This window comes from Peromyscus eremicus, chromosome 2, assembly GCF_949786415.1.
Source record: "Peromyscus eremicus chromosome 2, PerEre_H2_v1, whole genome shotgun sequence".
Lineage (NCBI taxonomy): Eukaryota > Metazoa > Chordata > Mammalia > Rodentia > Cricetidae > Peromyscus > Peromyscus eremicus.
In genome coordinates, this window is record NC_081417.1 from 67,594,749 (window position 1) to 67,613,908 (window position 19,160).

A 19,160-nucleotide genomic window follows, 5' to 3' on the forward strand; every position below is an offset into this window, starting at 1 on the left:
GTACTATGCTGTAAAAGCAAATAAACATGATTGGTTTTAGTTTCTTTTTAAAAAGCCCCCACCTTTTAATGGAAAAAATCCTTTAAAAAATATTTTAGTAAGGATCTCACTGTATTCCACTGGGTGACCTGGAACTTGCTATGTAGACCAGGCTAGCCTGGAACTCAGCAATCCACCTGGCATTGTTTCTCCCAAGTGCTGGGAGTAAAGCCATACACCACTAAGTCCAGGTAAAAACGGTTTCAATTTTAATTCTTGTTCTTTTTTTAACATTTATGTTTATGGGTGTGGAAGTCAGAGGACAATTTGTGAGAGTCACTTCTCTTTCTACCATGGGGATCTCAGGGATAGAACTCAGGATGTCAAGCTTGGTGGAAAGCACTTTTACCCACACTCATCTCTTGGGCCCATTTTCTCTCTCATTCTCTCTCTCTCAGCCTTGAAGTGCTGGCACTCAAGGTATGTGCCATTATACCTAGCTTAAAAAGTTTTTAGTTATCCCACGGTAATCATATGTTTATAGGACAGCATGTTTCCAGTACATGTGTACACTGTGAAATAAATCAGGGCTCTTAGCTTTTCCACCAAGACTAAATAAGCAAAACAACCAACAAAGCTATAAAGCGAACAGAAATACCTGGCTGGTCCCCCTCACTGTATACCCTCTTCCCTCCCTGACCCCAGTCTTGTGGATCCCCGGGGAGCTGCTGGCTCTAGCATCTTTGGCTCCATTTGGCTTGACAAACGCCTCCCTCTGCTCTTCCCATCCTATATTGAATGTGTAATCAGACAGCTTGACAAGTCACGTGTTATCAGGGAGGCTCCTTACCCTCCACCTACCAAATGTGCAGGGGTTGGTGTCTAGATGGTGGCGCTCCTTGACGCAGAGAGCTGAAGGGTTGGGTTGGGGTTAGGAATGAAGGAGTTCAGAGTGGCAAGAGGTTAAGTGAGTGCAGGTATAGAGCCGATGTTGGGAGAGGGGTCCACAGAGAAGACAAAGGAGGGCTGCAGCTGTCTGTCCTTCTAAGTGGCTTCAGACAGGTCCTTTGCTCCCTCTGGCCTTGTTACCCAGCAGCATAAAAGCAAAGTAGGTGTCTGTCAGGTTCTGGGAGCTGGAAATGCACAGAAAGGAGGTCTTGGAGCAGTTAGTGACAGGTGTGAAGACCTGCTGTCGGCAGCTGGGACTCAGGATAAGAGGGCTGACTAGGTAAGGGAGGCAATGGTGTTTGATGAGGAACAGGCAGAGTCAAGCAGGCACCTGCAGCACGTTAGGAGGTGATGAAGCACTGTAGGAGAGGTATTTACACAACTGAGAAACTTTGTCCTGGGCTGTCCCGAAACCCAGGCTTGCTTACTGTGCCACTGCTCCCCAGCTGTGTATCCGACTTCCCACCTCTGAAGGTGCCTCCTAACTGCCTTGGAAGGACGGCCGTGAAGGACACACAGGACAACCCAGGGTGAGATCTATGAACTTTTAGGCCATCTGGAAAGCTTCAGGGGCCATGGGAACATCACCAGGCAGGAAGAACAGCAATAATGCAGCTTGTTATTGAGCAAGTTGGTACATTCTGTGTACAAGCTCTCCCTCACCCCCATTGGGTGTGCATGTATAAGGGACATGTGATATCTGCATCTCAAGAGGAGCAAACTTGAGGAATCCTGGCCAGTGTGAGGTCTTGAGGCAAGATGGACTGAATCCTGGCTTGCCCACTTTTCAACTGTGCCCACTTGGTCATGGCTTTCCCTGGTCTGGGCTTTGTGGAGATGATGGGAGAATTACACCAACCTCAGACCACCAAGCATCAAGTGGTAAAGAAAAAGTGAAGCCATTCTGAGCCCAAGGGCCTGAGCAAGCACAGTAGCAGTGCTGTGGAGGGAGGTGAGAGGCAGATAAGCTTGGGGCTTGGTGATGAAGTGGGTAGGGTGGGGCTTGGGCACCAGAATTTTCAGGCTCTGCCCACCTTTCCAGGCTTTGTTGAAGCGAGTGGTTTACCCACACTGATCTGCAAAGGAACCCTGGACTTCATACAAGGGTTAAATGAGTCATCCCTGAGAGCATGCTGAGAAGGGATGACTTCCTCATGGTAGAGTTACTATTGATGAGGCCACAAATTAGTACAGTGCTCCATGCTATTTCCCTATTGATGCAATTTTGCAAGTTCTGAGTACCATGAAGGCAAAGCTCCACTCTCTGCTGTTTATCCAGAAGCCCAGAGCCCAGGCAGGACTGTGCCATCTTTCCAGGCCTGTGAAGTCTTGTTACCCATGGGGGCTCAGGACAAGAAAGACGAGTCCCAGGAACTCAAGAGTTCATTTTAGAAGGATAAACACTCAAAGAAGCAATAGATTTTGTGCTTGGAGTGAGTAGCTGTCACAGATCATGTGACCAATTCACACATTATGTGACCAATTCACAGACTATGTGACCAGTTCCACCAGTCTTGAATCAAACGGTCAGAGCCACCAGGTTTATCTAAAAGGCTGTAATTCAAAAACACACATGAACTAAACCACAAAATGGAGAAGACCCGCTTTACTGGTACTTTCACACCACCAAGGAAATCAAATTCCACCGAATCAGGTGTGACTGCCTTCTTTGGTGAAGCTCCTTTTTGGTACTGTGCCACTTGGTAAAAAAATACTCCTGAGATACAGATTTAAACTAAAACTGAATCTCTAAGGAACCCCAACAAAGTGGTCTCACAGTGTGGCCTGAGCCCACATGAAACCTCCTGTCCTTTCAACCTCCACAAAAGGCAGTGGCTGCAGCCACCGTGTCCACAACCACAACCACCCTTCCAGAGAAGACAGCAGGACAATTACCTCCCTTCACAGATGAAGTTGAGGGGTGTGCAGAGATATATTTTTCTCTAGGTTAGGCAGGCTGTTCGGCTCTGTTGCTCTCAACCATAAAATGGACCACTTGACTATTGGTATTTATTATATTCTTACAGGTAAGTTTAACATTAAAGGCAAATTGAAAACTGCTTTAATATTTGTACTTACAAGCAACAGGTAAACAATGAACCATCACGACTGGGCAGTGTCACAGGGATATGGAAGTTGAGAGGCAAGTAGGTCAAGCAAGCTTCACACAAAGGCATTTAAAGACAGGGAACACTGGCATGCTAAACTCGGGAGAGAATATATGACACAAACACCAAATGACACTCATTGACATTATGACGTCTGAAATATGATGCTTGGTACAGTTTAGATGCTGAATGTCCCCTCTGATGGTCTTTCTTGGTTGTCAACTTGTATCTGGAATTAACTAAAATCCAAAAACAGAGGGCACACCTGTGAAGGATTTTTGCTTAATTTGAAGTAGGCAGATCTTCCTTCTTGAGGCAGGAAGACACTCCTCTAGCCTGGGCCACGCCTTCTGCTGGAAGCCTACATAAGGGCTTGGAAGAAGGAAGCTTTTGCTCTTTGCCTGCTTGTCCTTGCCTTGCTAGTAGGTCCATTTCTTCATTGGCATTGGAGCCTATTTCTTTGGGATTCAAGTGTATACCGAAGACCAACGGAGACATCCAGCCTCATGGCCCGAGAAACTACTGAATTCTTGGCTTTCCGTTCACTGACAGGTCATCCTTGGATTAGCGGGACTGCAGTCTGTAAATCATTCTAATAAATTCCCTTTCTATATATACAGAGAGAAATTCATTCTGTAAGTGCTGTTACTCTAGAGAACCCTGACTAATACGTCCCCCAAAGGCTTCCTAGCCCATGTTGCTACTGAGAGGTGAGAGAAGTCTTAGTAGGTAGGGCTAGTGGAAGGAAATTAGGCAATCGAGGGCATTCTCTAGAAGGTGATATCAGGCCCTATCTTTGCTTCCTGGTTGCTTCCTCTACCATGAGTTCCTGCCATGACACACTGTCTTGCCATAGGCTCAAAGAAATAAGGCCAAACATGGGTAATGTCTGACACAGTAAGCCAACACATGTGTGATGCTATTCCTTCTTCGTGTCAACTGTCCAGTTTACCCTAGTTTTCTGATTTCGGGTTTAGTTACTTACTAAGATGAAATCACAGCATGGAGGCCCAGACCTAATTTTTATTCTCTTCCCAGGTCAAACATCTTTTATTGTCCAGATGCAGTACAAAACAAAACAAAACAACCCCCCCCCAAAAAAAAAACCCAATAAATAATACTGAGTGCTCTCGTTATGTATCCAGGCAAAATTCAAACAAAAACTTCCTAGCAGCTAATAGAGAACACTCTTCTAAGTGAACTGAGTGTGGGAACCGAAATAGCCCCATTCCCATTACACTCTGAAGTCAAATCAATTGGCTGTGACAATGGTAAGACCTCAACTATTAAAGCCAACTAAGGCACTGGATGATTAAACCTTTATATATAAAGGAACAATAATCCAGAAAAATAGAATTAAAATAGTCTGCTAGCAGCAAATTGCTAGCATTCTTTCAACAACATTGATGAGATTTGGAATGATTACAGCATTAAGGATAGTTTCAGAAAACAACAGGTAGGCGTGGTGGGCAGGTGGCTCACATTCAAGACTCAAGTCTACTTAAGAAAAAAAAATGATCTCACTAGCACTAGATTCTAGCTCCTGTTTTCAGTTTCAGAGGCGCTTCTACAACCCATGAGAAGGACTGCAGTGCATGTAGCATACAGACCCTACACCACAGAGGCTCCCCTGACTACACAAGTCTGGTGACATACTGGTAGAGCTGCTCCGCAAATACGTCAGCAGAAAACTTCTCTGCCACCCTGGCTTTTCCAGCCAGGCCCATCATAACTTTTAAGGATGGTTTGTGGATGAACTTCTCCATTGCTTCTGAGAAGTGCACTGGGTCAGGCTCACACAGAAACCCTGTGACCTTGTGGACGACAGTCTCCAAGGGCCCACCTGAATTAACGGCGATGACTGGGCACTGCATGTACATGGCCTCCAGAGGGACGATGCCAAAGTGCTCATTGCTGGGGGTGTAAAGCACACACAAGCAACCGTGGAGGAGTGAGATCTTCTGTCTGTCTGAGAAGGAGGGCAGGAAGGTCACATGGCGCTCAAGGTCTGACTGCTGGACTATTTTCTTCAACTCCCTATAGTGTTCCACGTTCTCCAGGATTCTATCGTCATAACCTCCACCCATGAACAGATGAACCCTCTCCCAGTCTTGAGATGTCAACCGTCCACGAAGCTGGACTAGGGCGCTCAGAGCCAAAGGCAGATTTTTCTTCCTTTCAAATCGGTTGATAGAGAGGAACAGGAACTGTTTCCCCTTGGGAACCAGGTCATCTATCTTCTCAGGAACAGCCAAGTCATAGCTGCCGATGTTCAGAGACGGGTACAGGATATCAGGATTTATGTGAGACAGGCTCTTGAAGGTTTCCTTAAAGACAGAAGCTGTGTACTGGCTGTTGACCAAGATGCGGTCTGCCATGCCTGTGGTGTATTCCTCGATCCAGTCAATGGGGGCCCTGTAGAACCGCTTCAGAGTTGAATTTCTCTTGGAAAGCAGCAGATCTGGGAAGTGACAGTAAAACAGGACCTTCTTCCGCCGTCTGGCCAGTTTGAACACTGGGATACAGGCGGACACCTAACCAGGGTAAAACCAACAACAGTAGGTGAGTGACTGGCCCCATCAACTATCATGGCCACAGTCTTTTCCTGGTTACAGCCCAGCTGCCTGGTATTACGGATTCACAGGAGCTGGGGAAATGTCTATATTAACCATGAAGATACAGTTTCCTCAGGGTGCTTCAGTGCAACTCAGGATCATAAGTAAAGAAACCCCAGAGTAACTGTGGCTATCTCCACCTGTAGGTCTGGTTAGAGAACAATGGTTGGCAGCATCCACTGTGGATAAGAGCATGGGGTAGTCTACAGTACAGACTGTGGGAGAATAAAGTGTGGATAAGAGCATGGGGTAGTCTACAGTACAGACTGTGGGAGAATAAAGTGTGGATAAGAGCATGGGGTAGTCCATAGTACAGACTGTGGGAGACTAAAGTGTGGATAAGAGCATGGGGTAGTCTACAGTACAGACTGTGGGAGAATAAAGTGTGGATAAGAGCATGGGGTAGTCTACAGTACAGACTGTGGGAGAATAAAGTGTGGATAAGAGCATGGGGTAGTCTATAGTACAGACTGTGGGAGAATAAAGTGTGGATAAGAGCATGGGGTAGTCTACAGTACAGACTGTGGGAGACTAAAGTGTGGATAAGAACATGGGGTAGTCTATAGTACAGACTGTGGGAGAATAAAGTGTGGATAAGAGCATGGGGTAGTCTATAGTACAGACTGTGGGAGACTAAAGTGTGGATAAGAGCATGGGGTAGTCTACAGTACAGACTGTGGGAGAATAAAGTGTGGATAAGAGCATGGGGTAGTCTACAGTACAGACTGTGGGAGAATAAAGTGTGGATAAGAGCATGGGGTAGTCTACAGTACAGACTGTGGGAGAATAAAGTGTGGATAAGAGCATGGGGTAGTCTACAGTACAGACTGTGGGAGAATAAAGTGTGGATAAGAGCATGGGGTAGTCTACAGTACAGACTGTGGGAGAATAAAGTGTGGATAAGAGCATGGGGTAGTCTACAGTACAGACTGTGGGAGAATAAAGTGTGGATAAGAGCATGGGGTAGTCTACAGTACAGACTGTGGGAGAATAAAGTGTGGATAAGAGCATGGGGTAGTCTACAGTACAGACTGTGGGAGAATAAAGTGTGGATAAGAGCATGGGGTAGTCTACAGTACAGACTGTGGGAGAATAAAGTGTGGATAAGAGCATGGGGTAGTCTACAGTACAGACTGTGGGAGAATAAAGTGTGGATAAGAGCATGGGGTAGTCTACAGTACAGACTGTGGGAGAATAAAGTGTGGATAAGAGCATGGGGTAGTCTACAGTACAGACTGTGGGAGAATAAAGTGTGGATAAGAGCATGGGGTAGTCTACAGTACAGACTGTGGGAGAATAAAGTGTGGATAAGAGCATGGGGTAGTCTACAGTACAGACTGTGGGAGAATAAAGTGTGGATAAGAGCATGGGGTAGTCTACAGTACAGACTGTGGGAGAATAAAGTGTGGATAAGAGCATGGGGTAGTCTATAGTACAGACTGTGGGAGAATAAAGTGTGGATAAGAGCATGGGGTAGTCTACAGTACAGACTGTGGGAGAATAAAGTGTGGATAAGAGCATGGGGTAGTCTACAGTACAGACTGTGGGAGAATAAAGTGTGGATAAGAGCATGGGGTAGTCTACAGTACAGACTGTGGGAGAATAAAGTGTGGATAAGAGCATGGGGTAGTCTACAGTACAGACTGTGGGAGAATAAAGTGTGGATAAGAGCATGGGGTAGTCTACAGTACAGACTGTGGGAGAATAAAGTGTGGATAAGAGCATGGGGTAGTCTAGTACAGACTGTGGGAGAATAAAGTGACACCTTTGAAAGGCAAATTTGGAAACTGCTACTGACATTTACAATAATATTTACATTTACTACAACCCACAACTCCCCCCACCACCCCCAGGAGTTTCCTCAGAGGACATGTGTAAGAAGTGAGATTAGTATGAGGATATCACATCTAGTGCAGTATGAGAATGCCACATCTAGTCACACACACACACACACACAAAACAAAACAAAAACTGGTGGTAATGTTAGTGTCCTTTAGGGAAGATGGAAACATTTATGGTATATTTAAATAAAGGGGACTTTCCAGCCACTTAAGAGACTGATGTGGATCTTGAATACCAATAAGGATGGATGTCTCAATTTTTTGCAGAACAAAAAGCAAAGTGTCCAATAGCAGGTAAATTGAATTACAATTATGTACAAGTAAGATGTAGCTAGAGACAGACATATATGCTACAAGCAGCCACACATCGGTTCTGGAAGGATGCAAAGAAACTTGACAGTGGTTCCCTCCTCAAGGAGGGGCACAGGGGACTTCTACATTATACTTCTTATTTGAACTTTTATTCCTAAGTAAATGTTACTTCTCAATTAAAAAAAAATGTGGGGCCGAGGAGTTGGCTCTAGGCGGTAAGTGGGGATCTAAGTTTGATTCCAACTGCCCATATAAACCCAGGGTATGGCAGTGCATACTTGCCCGAAAGTCTAGCCAAATCTTTGAGTTTCAGGTTCAAATGAGAGATTCTGATTAAATGTTCAGGCGGCAACTGACTGAGACAGATACCTGACATTGATCGTTTTCACACCCAAGCTCAGACGCCTGTATAGACACAAAATACACCCACCCATCTCCCGCCAGTCCCCAAACCCTGAGTTGTAAAAAGCACCCTCGAAACAAGTCTAGTATAGCTACAGGGCAGACTGGATTGAGTGCTATTTACCAAAAACTCCGACTTCAATCCAGCAAGGTGGCTTACATTGTAAACCCAGCACCTGGGAGGGCAGCCTGAGACCACTAAGCAGGGACTTTTATTGTGAGACCACAATAAACCGGGACTTTTCTCCGAGACCAATGGGGACAATGCTGACGTTTTAATGGGGACATGATATGTTTAGCTTAACTTTAATCCATGTCACTGCTAAGTACTGGAGTGGAGGGATTAGGAAGACTGGAGAGGGTGGGATGGATGGGACCTGGAAGCAGAAACGGTAAGAATAACGGAGAACAAACGGAGTGACAGCAGGTGATTTTCAATGCCAGCGTTCCTTGGAACGAACCCCTGGGCCCAACTACCTTAGTCCCAGGACGAAGCATTTAAAATGCAGGCACATGAGCCCTATCGCAAGGACCTTCAACGAAAGGGGATGGGGGGGGGGCGTTTCTGCGATCTGCCACTTTAAAGGATCCATAGGAAAACTGGAGACCGTTCTCTCCCTGGGGACTCCTGCTGGACAGTTCCAAAGAACCTAGAACATGCCCCTCCCTCGGCCAAGCCTCGGTGGCCGCCTCACCTGGTCGCACACCACCACGTCGAATTCCTCGCCGGAGAGAAACAGCACGTAGAGCGCCAGAAAGACCATGCGCACGTAGGCGCAGATGGCGGCGCCGCGGCCGCCCCAGCCCAGGCTGCGGGGCAGCCAGTCCCCGGCGCAGTGCACCGAGAGCTCGCGGGTCTCCAAGAAGCAGTGGTTCGGGTTGTAGTGCGCGGTCCATATCTTCACATCACATCCGCAATCCTGCAGCGCCAGCGCCGCGTCCAGCACGAGCCGTTCGGCACCGCCCACGCCCAGGTCCGGGTGCAGGAACAGCACAGACGGGGGGTACACCCGGGCCCGGGCTCGGCACAGGTTTTCGGCCATGGCAGAGCAGCCGCGCCTGCTCCCTTCGCGCGAGCTCCTGCAATCTCCGCCCCTGGCCCAGCGAGCCACTGAAAGCCGACCCAGCCCTGTTACGCGTGCGTCAGTTTAGGACACATCAGCGGCAAACTTGTGGGTGCTAAGAAAATGCCTGACTAAATTTCTCGCGTGAACGTGTCTGAAGCTTTTCATTTGGTGATGTTGGTCCCTGTGAAAGACGCTAAGATCAAATGAAAGAAGCTAAGGTCTGGACTTTTTCACACGGCCCATTTGTTCTCAGACAATTTTTACAGGCATATCCTTGGACAGCTCAGGCATCCAGAGTCTGCGAAGACCCTGCCAGCCGGCTGGGGGCGGTGCCAGAGTCGGTCTCCGCTGGTGCTCTGAGTGCTCGGCAACTTCCCGACTTTTCCTCTTCCGCGCTTCCTGGGCCCGCTGTTCTTCGGTATCAGCATGGTGAGCGGGTCCCCGCTTCTTCACAGCGCGCTGGCCCTTGCCTTGGTCTCCCTCCCTTTCCGGAACCCCCCCTGCTTTTCCCAGCTTCCCGGGTGGGTGCGGGGTCGGGGGTCTGAAGAGGGCCAGCGATGCTTCCTCACAGTCTGCTTCTCTCTGCAGCCGGGTCCGACGCCCAGTGGCACCAACGTGGGCTCCTCAGGGCGCTCTCCCAGCAAAGCGGTGGCCGCGCGGGCGGCGGGATCCACGGTCCGGCAGAGGTAAGGATCCCGGGGGCGGCCCCGCTGCAGGGTGGCAGAGGTCAGGGTCCCAGGAATTCACACTGCGGGATAAAGTTCCGGGATGGGAAGATTGACGGGCTAGTGAGCCCGAGCTGACGTGGCCGTCCAGTAGTTCAAGGCCCTTTAGGAGGGAGGCGTCGTTTTCCTCTCCTTGATGAATTGCACGCACCACTTTAGTTAAAGGGAAATTAAATGAGACTAGGGTCGCTAACAACTTTGGGAAAGGCGATGGCGTAAGACTGTGTCTCTGGGGCTTTACCTTTCAGACTTACATCAGGAGGTCCAGTACCCACTCAGTTTAACAAAATTTGCTTTACACAACAGCCTGTCACCCTAGTTCCTCACCCCCAGCTGTTTCTGTGTCTTTCTTTTTGGATCTGTGTGTGTGTGTGTGTGTGTGTGTTGTATGCACATGTGTATATATGTACGTCTTGTTCTTGCCTGGTGTCATCGGAGGTCAGAAGAGCACATCAGATCATCTGGAACTGCAGTTATGAATGACTGAGCCACCATGTGAGTGCTGGGGACCGATTTGGGGTCCTTTGCGGGAGCAACAAGTACACTTAACTCTGAGCCATTTCTCCAGCTTCAGGGTCTCCTTATTTTTAAATGTCACTGCTATACACTTATTTACAGAAAACCAGAAACTCCAGTCTTTTGTGTGTGTGTCTCTGTCCAGTCATATGCCAGGCTTCAATGGAAGACCTTCTCGTTACTTCTCTTCCTCTATTTCTGTCGATCCAGTTTAGCCCTCAACCTCTTGTACTTTGCATTTCCACCACTGTCCATCCTCCAGCCTGCTGTTACTCTCCCTCTTGGGTTCTCTATAGATTGCTGGTGCCAGCATGTTAAAAAAGGAGCCCGTGGAGGAACCCCGGGGCTCTCCTTCCTCTCTCCTGTCATCCAGCAGTTCTGAACTTAATACCATTTTCTGAGCTCCATATCCTCATTAGGTTTGCTCTCTTCTCAACTGTTTACTTAGTTTCTTTTTAGACAGTGTCATGTAGCTCAGGCTTGAACTCATAACCATCCTGTCTTCACCTCCCAAGTGCTAGGATTCTCGTGTTGTTAATATTATAAAACTATTTATGTTTACATGTTCGTCTCCTCTGCTTTGACAGAGAATCTGCCCAAGTCCCCAGTTCCTGTCTTAAATCATGCCCTAGTAAATGTTAACTGAAGGAGTCAAGTCAACCCTATTGTTGTGTTTTTGGAACACCTAGAAAAGCATTTTTTCTAGAGAGGAGTAGACCTTGAAACTCGAAGGGGTACTTTAAAATTATCCTTAAGAATGTGAAGAGGAAGGCTTGAGGACACAGTGTGTATAGCTCAGTAGTGGAGAGTTTGCCTAGCACGTGCAAGGCCCTGGACCTGCTCTCTAGTACCACACACAACACAGCACAAACTACAACAAAAGAAGACAGGAAGGACTTTTCTTGTTGACTGTGTAGAGAAATCTAAATCTACGCAATCAGTTTAGACGAGTTGGTTTGAACACTCGCACAACAGAGTGCAGCTCAGAGAAGGAAGTTGTGATAGAACTGTCCGAAACGATGAGATGATTCTGAATGACTGCAAGTGTTCCCTCACTAAGATACCCAAAGGAAGTGTACTGGCTTCCGGTGTAGGTTGTATGGGCCTGGGGCCTCAGGTGCTAGCTGGGGTTTCAGAGACTCTTTGTGCTAGTCTTGTAGGTATAGATAGTTCCTTGGGGATAAGTTTTTGTTCAAGAGGAATTAATAGGGAAGTTTGGCCATATGAGAATTTTTAAGGAACCAGAAGGCACCTATTTATAGAATTGTCGAAGTGTGATAAGTAAAAATGAGGCAATCAGTGCATAAGTGTTTTTAAGGTTATAGACATGGATGGTGTCTTTTAGGATCTAGTATTGTGGGACCAGTGAAATTAGACAGCCTGTGGCTATATGTATGGAGAGACTACAAAATTCATTCTAGAAACTTGTTTCTGGTTAGATAATTGTAATTGCTGGTGGCTGTCTGAGAATATGTCCATTCTTTGAGAAGAAGTTGAAGCTTATGGTTAGTGATGCTTTGAACTATGTAGTGGGCAATTTGTATCTCTCTCTGAATGAAGTAACAGTAGTAGTAATCCTCAGAGAAGAAGTGTGTAAGATTTAAGGTTAAGCTGGAGTTGGAGTCCTTGATCTGCATAAGACAGTGGAAAGTGAAGCAATAACTGAAGGAAGCTGGGGGAGGTGAGGATAGAGTGAAGGTGGATAGTTTGGATGGGGTGTTCAGAGTGAATGGCTCATGAGTAGAGACCCATGAGGGAGCTAGTGACACTGTGGTCTAGGGAGGACAGGCTGTCTAGGCAAAAGGAGCAGTCAGTGTGCAGATAGGTCAATGAGCTGGGGTTGCTCCACCAAGTGCCAGCAGTAGAGCAAAGCATGCACACGATTGGGGTGAACAGTGTTTTGTCTGAGTGCAGCAGGAAGGTGTAGCCTCCACTGAAGAGAAGACATTAGGGCAGGCTCTGTTAGGCATTTTAGCTAGCTTCCCAGGTAAGGTAATGAGGGGCATGGTGAGTGCAGTTTGCTACCTCCATGGACCCTGGTTTTCAGATCTTCTTCTCTTTCCCATTGCCAGCAGCGGAAGTAAAAACAACAACAACAACAAATCCCTACTGATTTCTCTAGGGATCTTGAAATTCCAGCTTTGAAGACAGCTGTATTCAGGGGTTGTGCAGATTGTGGCAAGTGTGGGGTTGTGGTTGTGCCTCAGGGGAGAACTTCCCTTGTGGACACTGGGGTTATCTTTGGGCTCAACTCCCTTGTTATAGATGGAGATTCCAGGTCTCCACCCTCCAGATGGAGCCAGGCCTGCGTGGAGAAGCTTTCTAAGCATGAGTTACTCTGCAAACCCTGTACATCCTTTTTGCTATTTTCAGTCAGTCTTCCTACAGAAGCAGTCATACATAGATTTGTCTGTTTCCAGGCTACTGTAGCCCATAACTGATGTGTCTGAAATGTCATTCTCTAGCAGAGTAGACCCACATCATTGGTATTGACTGCCTTCAGAGTTCTGTCATGGGCACAATTGAAGCCAGACTGGAACCAAGGCTCTATTCCACTCACGCGGTAGGGTGAGCTCCTTTAGCTGTGGACAGGATTTCTGCATTCAGAATGTCATGCCAAGACATGTTGGGGTGAGGTGGCTTTCAGACTGATCAAGAGTCAGCAGCCCCCACACAGGAATGAGATTTTACGAGAGAGAGTATTGGGATTTGGTGGGGCAGGGCATTCTCCGTTCTTTTCCCACTCCCGACACTTTTGGAATAATGATAAATGGCTGAAAGGATTTCTTTTGGATTCTCTTCTTGCCACTTGCTGCCCAGGCCCATTCTTGCCCACCCTAGCACAGGGCTGGACAATGCCCCCTGCTTCCAGGAGGATAGTTGCTAGGAGTCCATGTCTTTTGTCTGTTCTGTCTGATGGCTCCATGCACCAGCTCCATCCTTTTGAAAAGGACAAGGTCTAGTTACGTATTTTCTGCTTTTCACATCCTGCCCTTCTCCAGGACTGAAGGCCAGTATATCAAAATAGCTCAAGTACATTTCAAAGTACTCATTTATCATGTGCATTCTCCGTTTGGAGGGCCTTGATAAAATTAAAGTTTATTGTTTTTTCTTACTTTTTGTAGCCAGTACAGTTATCTTAAGCCATCTTTTAAAGTAGTCTTTTCAAAATGAAGTTACAGATTGAGCATTTGTTATTCTTTATTATTAATAGGGTTTATTACTTAGTTTCACAGACAGTTCTATGAAGACAAACTGAGGTGCACCGTCCATTGCGAAGGCTGATGTTGTAGCAGATGGGCTCTGGGGCCAGAACTGGGTTCACATGCCAGCTTAGCCATTGCTTATCGGTGGCAAAGGCAGTACTGGGCACATTGGCCATAACAGGTAGTACTCAGTCCATAGAGCGGAAGATCAGAGAGTCAGAGGTAGGGTTTGAGTTCATTCTAGTAAGGTTTTCCTTCTTACAGGTTGCTTTTTTAAAAGCCTGTATACTATACGCATATGTTATTAGAAGGCTAGTAATGATATTTTTATCCCTTTCAGAAAAAATGCCAGCTGTGGGACTCGGAGTGCAGGCCGCACCACCTCTGCAGGGACTGGGGGGATGTGGCGATTCTACACAGAGGATTCCCCAGGGCTCAAAGTGTAAGTCGTGGAGCACACGTGTGGGGTGTCTGTCCTGGTGTCTGAGTGTGCGGGAGCTGCTCTGACAGGGTGCACAGCAGCTGCGTTTGTGCCAGCTGGGCTGGGGCTGGCTTCCTGTTCATCAGCTGATCACACAGGTGAGGACGCTGAGTGACACCTTCTGGGAGGGACTGAAAGGAAGAGAAGAGCCTCTGCCTGTGTCAGAGTAAATGATGGGCGCAGAGAACTGGAGGGGGGAAGCTGCTTAATTAGAGGAGATCTCTCTTCATTTGGCCCTCCTGCCCCACACTGAGAAATGGGAGGAGCCATTTGAATGGGAATTGGGTGATTTTTCAAAGTTGCCCTGAGGTGGAAGCTGATGTTACTACAGCCTAATGGAAATTTCCTATTATGTTATGTTACCCAAAGTTCCTTGGCTTCCTTGCTGTGGGAGGGTGGCCAGCAGACCCAGGAGGGTGACTGCATCACTTTCTAAGCTGATGAGAACTGACTGTACAGGCAACTTCTATCCTGTACTTACCTCTTAGGCCAGGGTGTCTGGTACCATAACACCCTTTTCTGCTGTTTCCTGAGTGCAGCATTTGCTGTTTTGAGGAAAACTTAGTGTCTTTTCTATTTTGATCTGACCAGCAGCCCTGAGGTAGGAGCTGAGCCGTTTTGCAGATGAGGAATCTCAGGCAGTGAGATACTCAGACAAATGACAGGAGGCCCACACCTTCCCTTACTGCCTGTCTGGTAAAAAAAGAGACAGAAATGCAGATAGTTTAATTGACTTGGCTTATAGATTTAGCTTATGAAGATTTTCCTACAATCTGTGGGATTTGCTTTAATTCATCTGTTGAATTTTTTCCTGATACATTTTTTTTTTTTTTTTTTTTTTTTTCCTTTTTGGGGCTGGCTCCTACTGTGTAGCTAGGCTAATCTGGAATTTACCATCTTTCTGCCTTAGCCTCCTGAGCACTGGGATTACAGATGCCTGTGACCATGCCTAGCTGGTCCTGTCTCCCTCATCCCCTAAGTGTGTTGGCAACTTGTAAGAATGTATTTAGGGAGCATGTATTTGGGAAGCAGTTCTTCGGCTGAGGGTTTGTGAGCTGGTGGCGTTCTGACAGCCTTTGATGATTGTTAGAGGTGATTTTCTTAGTGTTGAAGGAGGAGCCTTGTACTCCCTTCCTCTTCCTGGCGGCCGTGGAACTCATTTAAAATTTCTCAGAAAGCTGGGAAACCCTTGTTTGGGCAAGTCTGGCTCATGCTTCCCTGCGAGTCCTTCAGTGGTGCTGCTCAGGCCCTCCCAGAACTGGCAGAAATTGTTCTTTGAAGTTTCATAAGCAGTATCCCAATCATAGCAGAGAAATGTGCTTTGATGAAAGGACACGGTTGAGAATTCTGCCTACAGATCTACCATCAGCCAACACCTGAGCTTGTTTTTGGCTCATTCTGGGGATTTAGTAAGATATTCAGGTTGATAATAGTATTTCCTGAGAGCCAGCTGTGAATCTGCCTGTCTGTGTCTGTAACTCAAAGGTGGATTCCATACTTACCTTCTTACAGATGGGAGACAGACTTGAAGGTAAGGAGTGGGCCACAGGCAAGCTTGTGAGTGACAGGCATCCACACTCTGGCCCTCGAGGGCTGGATCCTCAGCTCTGTGCTCTGGCTGATGTCCCCAGTGGTGCCTGGCAGTAAGGGAGGAAGTTCAAGTGTAGTGGGGTGGTGCTCCCTTGCATAGCCTTGTAAATTTGCTTACTCTTTAATTGTACAAGCTTTAGACTGATGTAGCAGAGACCTTGATCTCTGCATTGTTTATTATCCAGTCTGGTACTACTGCTCCTTCACCCTGGGTCCTGATAGTGCCATGATGCCTTTTCTGAAATCTCTGCTTCTACTCCACAGTTTTATCTGGGAGGTGAAGTGAGATGTATTGAATTCCTCAAACCTGGTGTGGGCAATATTTACAGTTGTGTACAGTCAGAGGTCCTCCCATTAAGAAACATGTAAGCCAGTTCTCTATAGGAAAAGCATTTGATTTAAGGAAGGACAATAAGGGAAATTTATTCCCTTTCTACACTAAGCCCATGAATACAAGTCAACAGTGTACACTGCCTGGAATGTGGTGTTAAGATTAGAAATTTACTAGGCGGTGGTGGCGCACGCCTTTAATCCCAGTTCTAGGGAGGCAGAGACAGATGGATCTCTGTGAGTTCAAGGACAGCCTGGTTTCAGTGTGAGTACTGGGACAGCCAGGTCTACATAGAGTGACCTTCTCTTAACAAAACAAGCAAAAAGAGATCTTACAGGAGGTCAAATGAGCCTGATGGGCGCAATCAACGAGGCCAAGTTCAGACCTCTCTTTTCGGTTCTGGATGTTTTTTAGCAAGAATCCCTCTGAGCCTCAGGTTTCCTTATGTAGAAAATGAGATTAATACTGTCTTACTTTTGTTATGAATTTGAGCAGGTTAAATGGGATCATAGATTTAAAAGCATTTTGTAAATTATATAATGTGATAATTCATATGTATGTCTCATACATTATAGTTAGACAGAAAAAGTTGTCTTAATACATGCTAATTTGAGAAGCTTTGTAAATGGATCATTTGCCTATAAGAGTTTGAGAACATTTTCTTTTCACTGTAGAACATATACATACACAAAATTAGAGTATCTGAGAGATGATCTCCAGGGCATCAGACGGGTTTGTTTGTGTGTAATTTGCTATGTTTCCGGAGACCACACCTCCTTCAAATGAGTGTCATCACCACAGTCACTTGTCCACAGTAACAGTTTTGGGAATCCCTGTGGGTGACATGAACAGTGTCCCCACTTTGTAAAACCTCAAGCAATCTTGTATTAAGCTACCTTGTTCTTGAAGTAAGCGTGCCTTCTCTTCTCGTTCTAGTGGCCCTGTTCCAGTGTTGGTGATGAGTCTTCTGTTCATCGCTTCTGTATTTATGTTGCACATTTGGGGCAAGTACACGCGCTCATAGATTTGCCTACATCCATCTGTCATCTGAAGAAGAAGGAAAAAAACCAACGTATCTTGGACCAAAAGTGTAGTGATTTTCTGTTCACGTGTATTATTTTACAGAGAACTTAACAAGAATTGACTTTGAGAAACATTTTTTTCTATGTCTAATAAACTTTGGAACTGATTTATATGGTGATTGGTTGCTCTACTGCTAGGGCCCTCAGTGTCTGCCTTCAGGTTTGCCAGTGAGAAGGTAGACAGCCTCTCTTGTAGAGCTCAATCTTTGCAGGATTGACAGTTCCTCATGCAACCGTGTACTTATTCAAATCCAAGATCTCTAATTGGCCTTGGCATGTTTTTCCCAAGGTATTTCTGTCCTGGTGATTGTCATTTTGGGTACTTGGTTTTCAAGAAGTGTGCCTTGGCCTCCCATCAGGCAGATCTGTGTGTGAAGGCAGCTGGTACCGAGGGTAAGAGTCAAAGAAATCCGAAACCCAAAATCTTGGCTGAGCTATCTGCTCATTCTGTTCTTTTGTTTTGTTTTTTACTTTTTTGAGATGGGGTCTTGCTATGTAGCCCAGACTGTCTTGGAACTTGCCACCCTCCTGTCTCCACCCCTTGAGCAGGAGTACAGACGTGCCCCCACCCCCAAGGCCTGGCTCCTGTAGTCCTTTGTGTCTAAAATTGTAGGTAATTGCTCTTCTCTGAGAGTCCATCAGGGATTTCCATCCGCAGATCTCATTTCTAAACCTGCTTTGAAAGAAGTAATTTGAGGAATTGGATTTATTGGTAAAAATTCGTTTTTGTTTTGAAAACTAAAGACTTTGTATTAGGAGACAGCATTTTTACACCAAGTCTAAATAATTCTGCCCCAAAGTAAGTTTTAAAGTTTGACTTCACCTGTGCTGTGCCACTAAGTGCAAACAGAGGTTGCTGTCCCACGTGACTGAGAATCACCCTAGCCAGTGCATTCCAGGAGCCAACGGCTCTACATTGGGATGCCAGAGGGGAAGAAGCAGCTGACTGTCCAGCGAGACTGCAGTGTTGAAGAGGTGTGTGGGTTATAAAGCAGGTCATGGGGCTGGCCAGATGGCCCAGGTGGGGAAAGGTGAATGCAGCCAAACCTGATGATCCGGGTTTAGTCCCTGGGACCCTCGTGGAAGGAGAGAACTGGTCCCCACAAATTGTTTTTTGACCTCCAGATGTGCCATGACATGTGCATGCCCCCAAATAAATAAAATAAAAATATACATTAAATACATTTAAAAAACGAATGTTGAGGCCAGAGAGATGACAGCAGTGTGTGCTGCTCTTGAAGAAGAACCGGTTTCCAGTCCCAGCACTTACATCAGGTGGTTCAAGAGCACCCAACACCCTCTTCTGGCCCCCAAATGCACATACACACATAATTAAAAAATAAAAATACAATTATGGTGATATTTTATTTGTGCTGAAATGTGATTTTATTTGTATGTTAATAAAGTTGCCTTGGGGGTCAGAGCTATTAGCAAGCCATAGCAGAAGCCGGGCGGCGGTGGTGGCACACGCCTTTAATCCCATCACATGGCAGGCAGAGTCTGTGTGTTCAAGGACATAGCCAGCTTGGAGACACACCTTTAATCTTAATACCAACCATAGAGACCTGGAGGTCTGTATAGACAGGCAGTGACAAGGAGGTCATGTGGTTGGGTTTACAACCAATGAGAAGGCAGAACAGAAAGTCAATAAAAAGACACACAGGAAGTAGGTCTCTTTCTCGGGAAGGATGGCAGTGGAAGCAAGGAGTAAGAAAGGGTTTGAAGCCAGGCGGTGGTGGCGCACGCCTTTAATCCCAGCACTCGGGAGGCAGAGCCAGGCGGATCTCTGTGAGTTCGAGGCCAGCCTGGGCTACCAAGTGAGTTCCAGGACTCGAAACCCTGTCTCGAAAAACCAAAAAAAAAAAAAAAAAAAAAAAGAAAGAAAGGGTTTGAAAGAGCATTTGGCTCTGTGTTTCTTATTTAATAAGACAATTACATCTACATACAATCTTTGGCC

General features: G+C 46.4%; 2 protein-coding genes across 3 annotated transcripts; one reads left to right on the forward strand and one right to left on the reverse strand.

Annotated features, from left to right (window-relative positions):
* Window positions 1–2,915: 2,915 nt before the first annotated feature.
* Window positions 2,916–9,326, reverse strand: Alg2 (ALG2 alpha-1,3/1,6-mannosyltransferase). 2 transcript variants are annotated; one of them, XM_059254322.1, is made up of 2 exons: window positions 8,901–9,326; window positions 2,916–5,569 (listed from the first exon to the last, which is right to left on the reverse strand). In XM_059254322.1, exons 1-2 carry the CDS (start codon window positions 9,246–9,248, stop codon window positions 4,670–4,672), a joined length of 1,248 nt encoding a protein of 415 aa, XP_059110305.1. In that variant the 5' UTR covers window positions 9,249–9,326; the 3' UTR covers window positions 2,916–4,669. The 2 variants fall into 2 exon arrangements, with proteins under 2 accessions (XP_059110305.1, XP_059110306.1); XM_059254323.1 differs by having other exon boundaries at window positions 2,916–5,496; window positions 8,901–9,102.
* Window positions 9,327–9,420: 94 nt separating this feature from the next.
* Sec61b (SEC61 translocon subunit beta) lies at window positions 9,421–17,310 on the forward strand. The gene is made up of 4 exons (XM_059254324.1): window positions 9,421–9,701; window positions 9,861–9,958; window positions 14,060–14,161; window positions 17,058–17,310. The coding sequence occupies exons 1-4, from the start codon at window positions 9,699–9,701 to the stop codon at window positions 17,143–17,145; spliced, it is 291 nt and encodes a 96-aa protein (XP_059110307.1). The 5' UTR covers window positions 9,421–9,698; the 3' UTR covers window positions 17,146–17,310.
* Window positions 17,311–19,160: the final 1,850 nt, after the last annotated feature.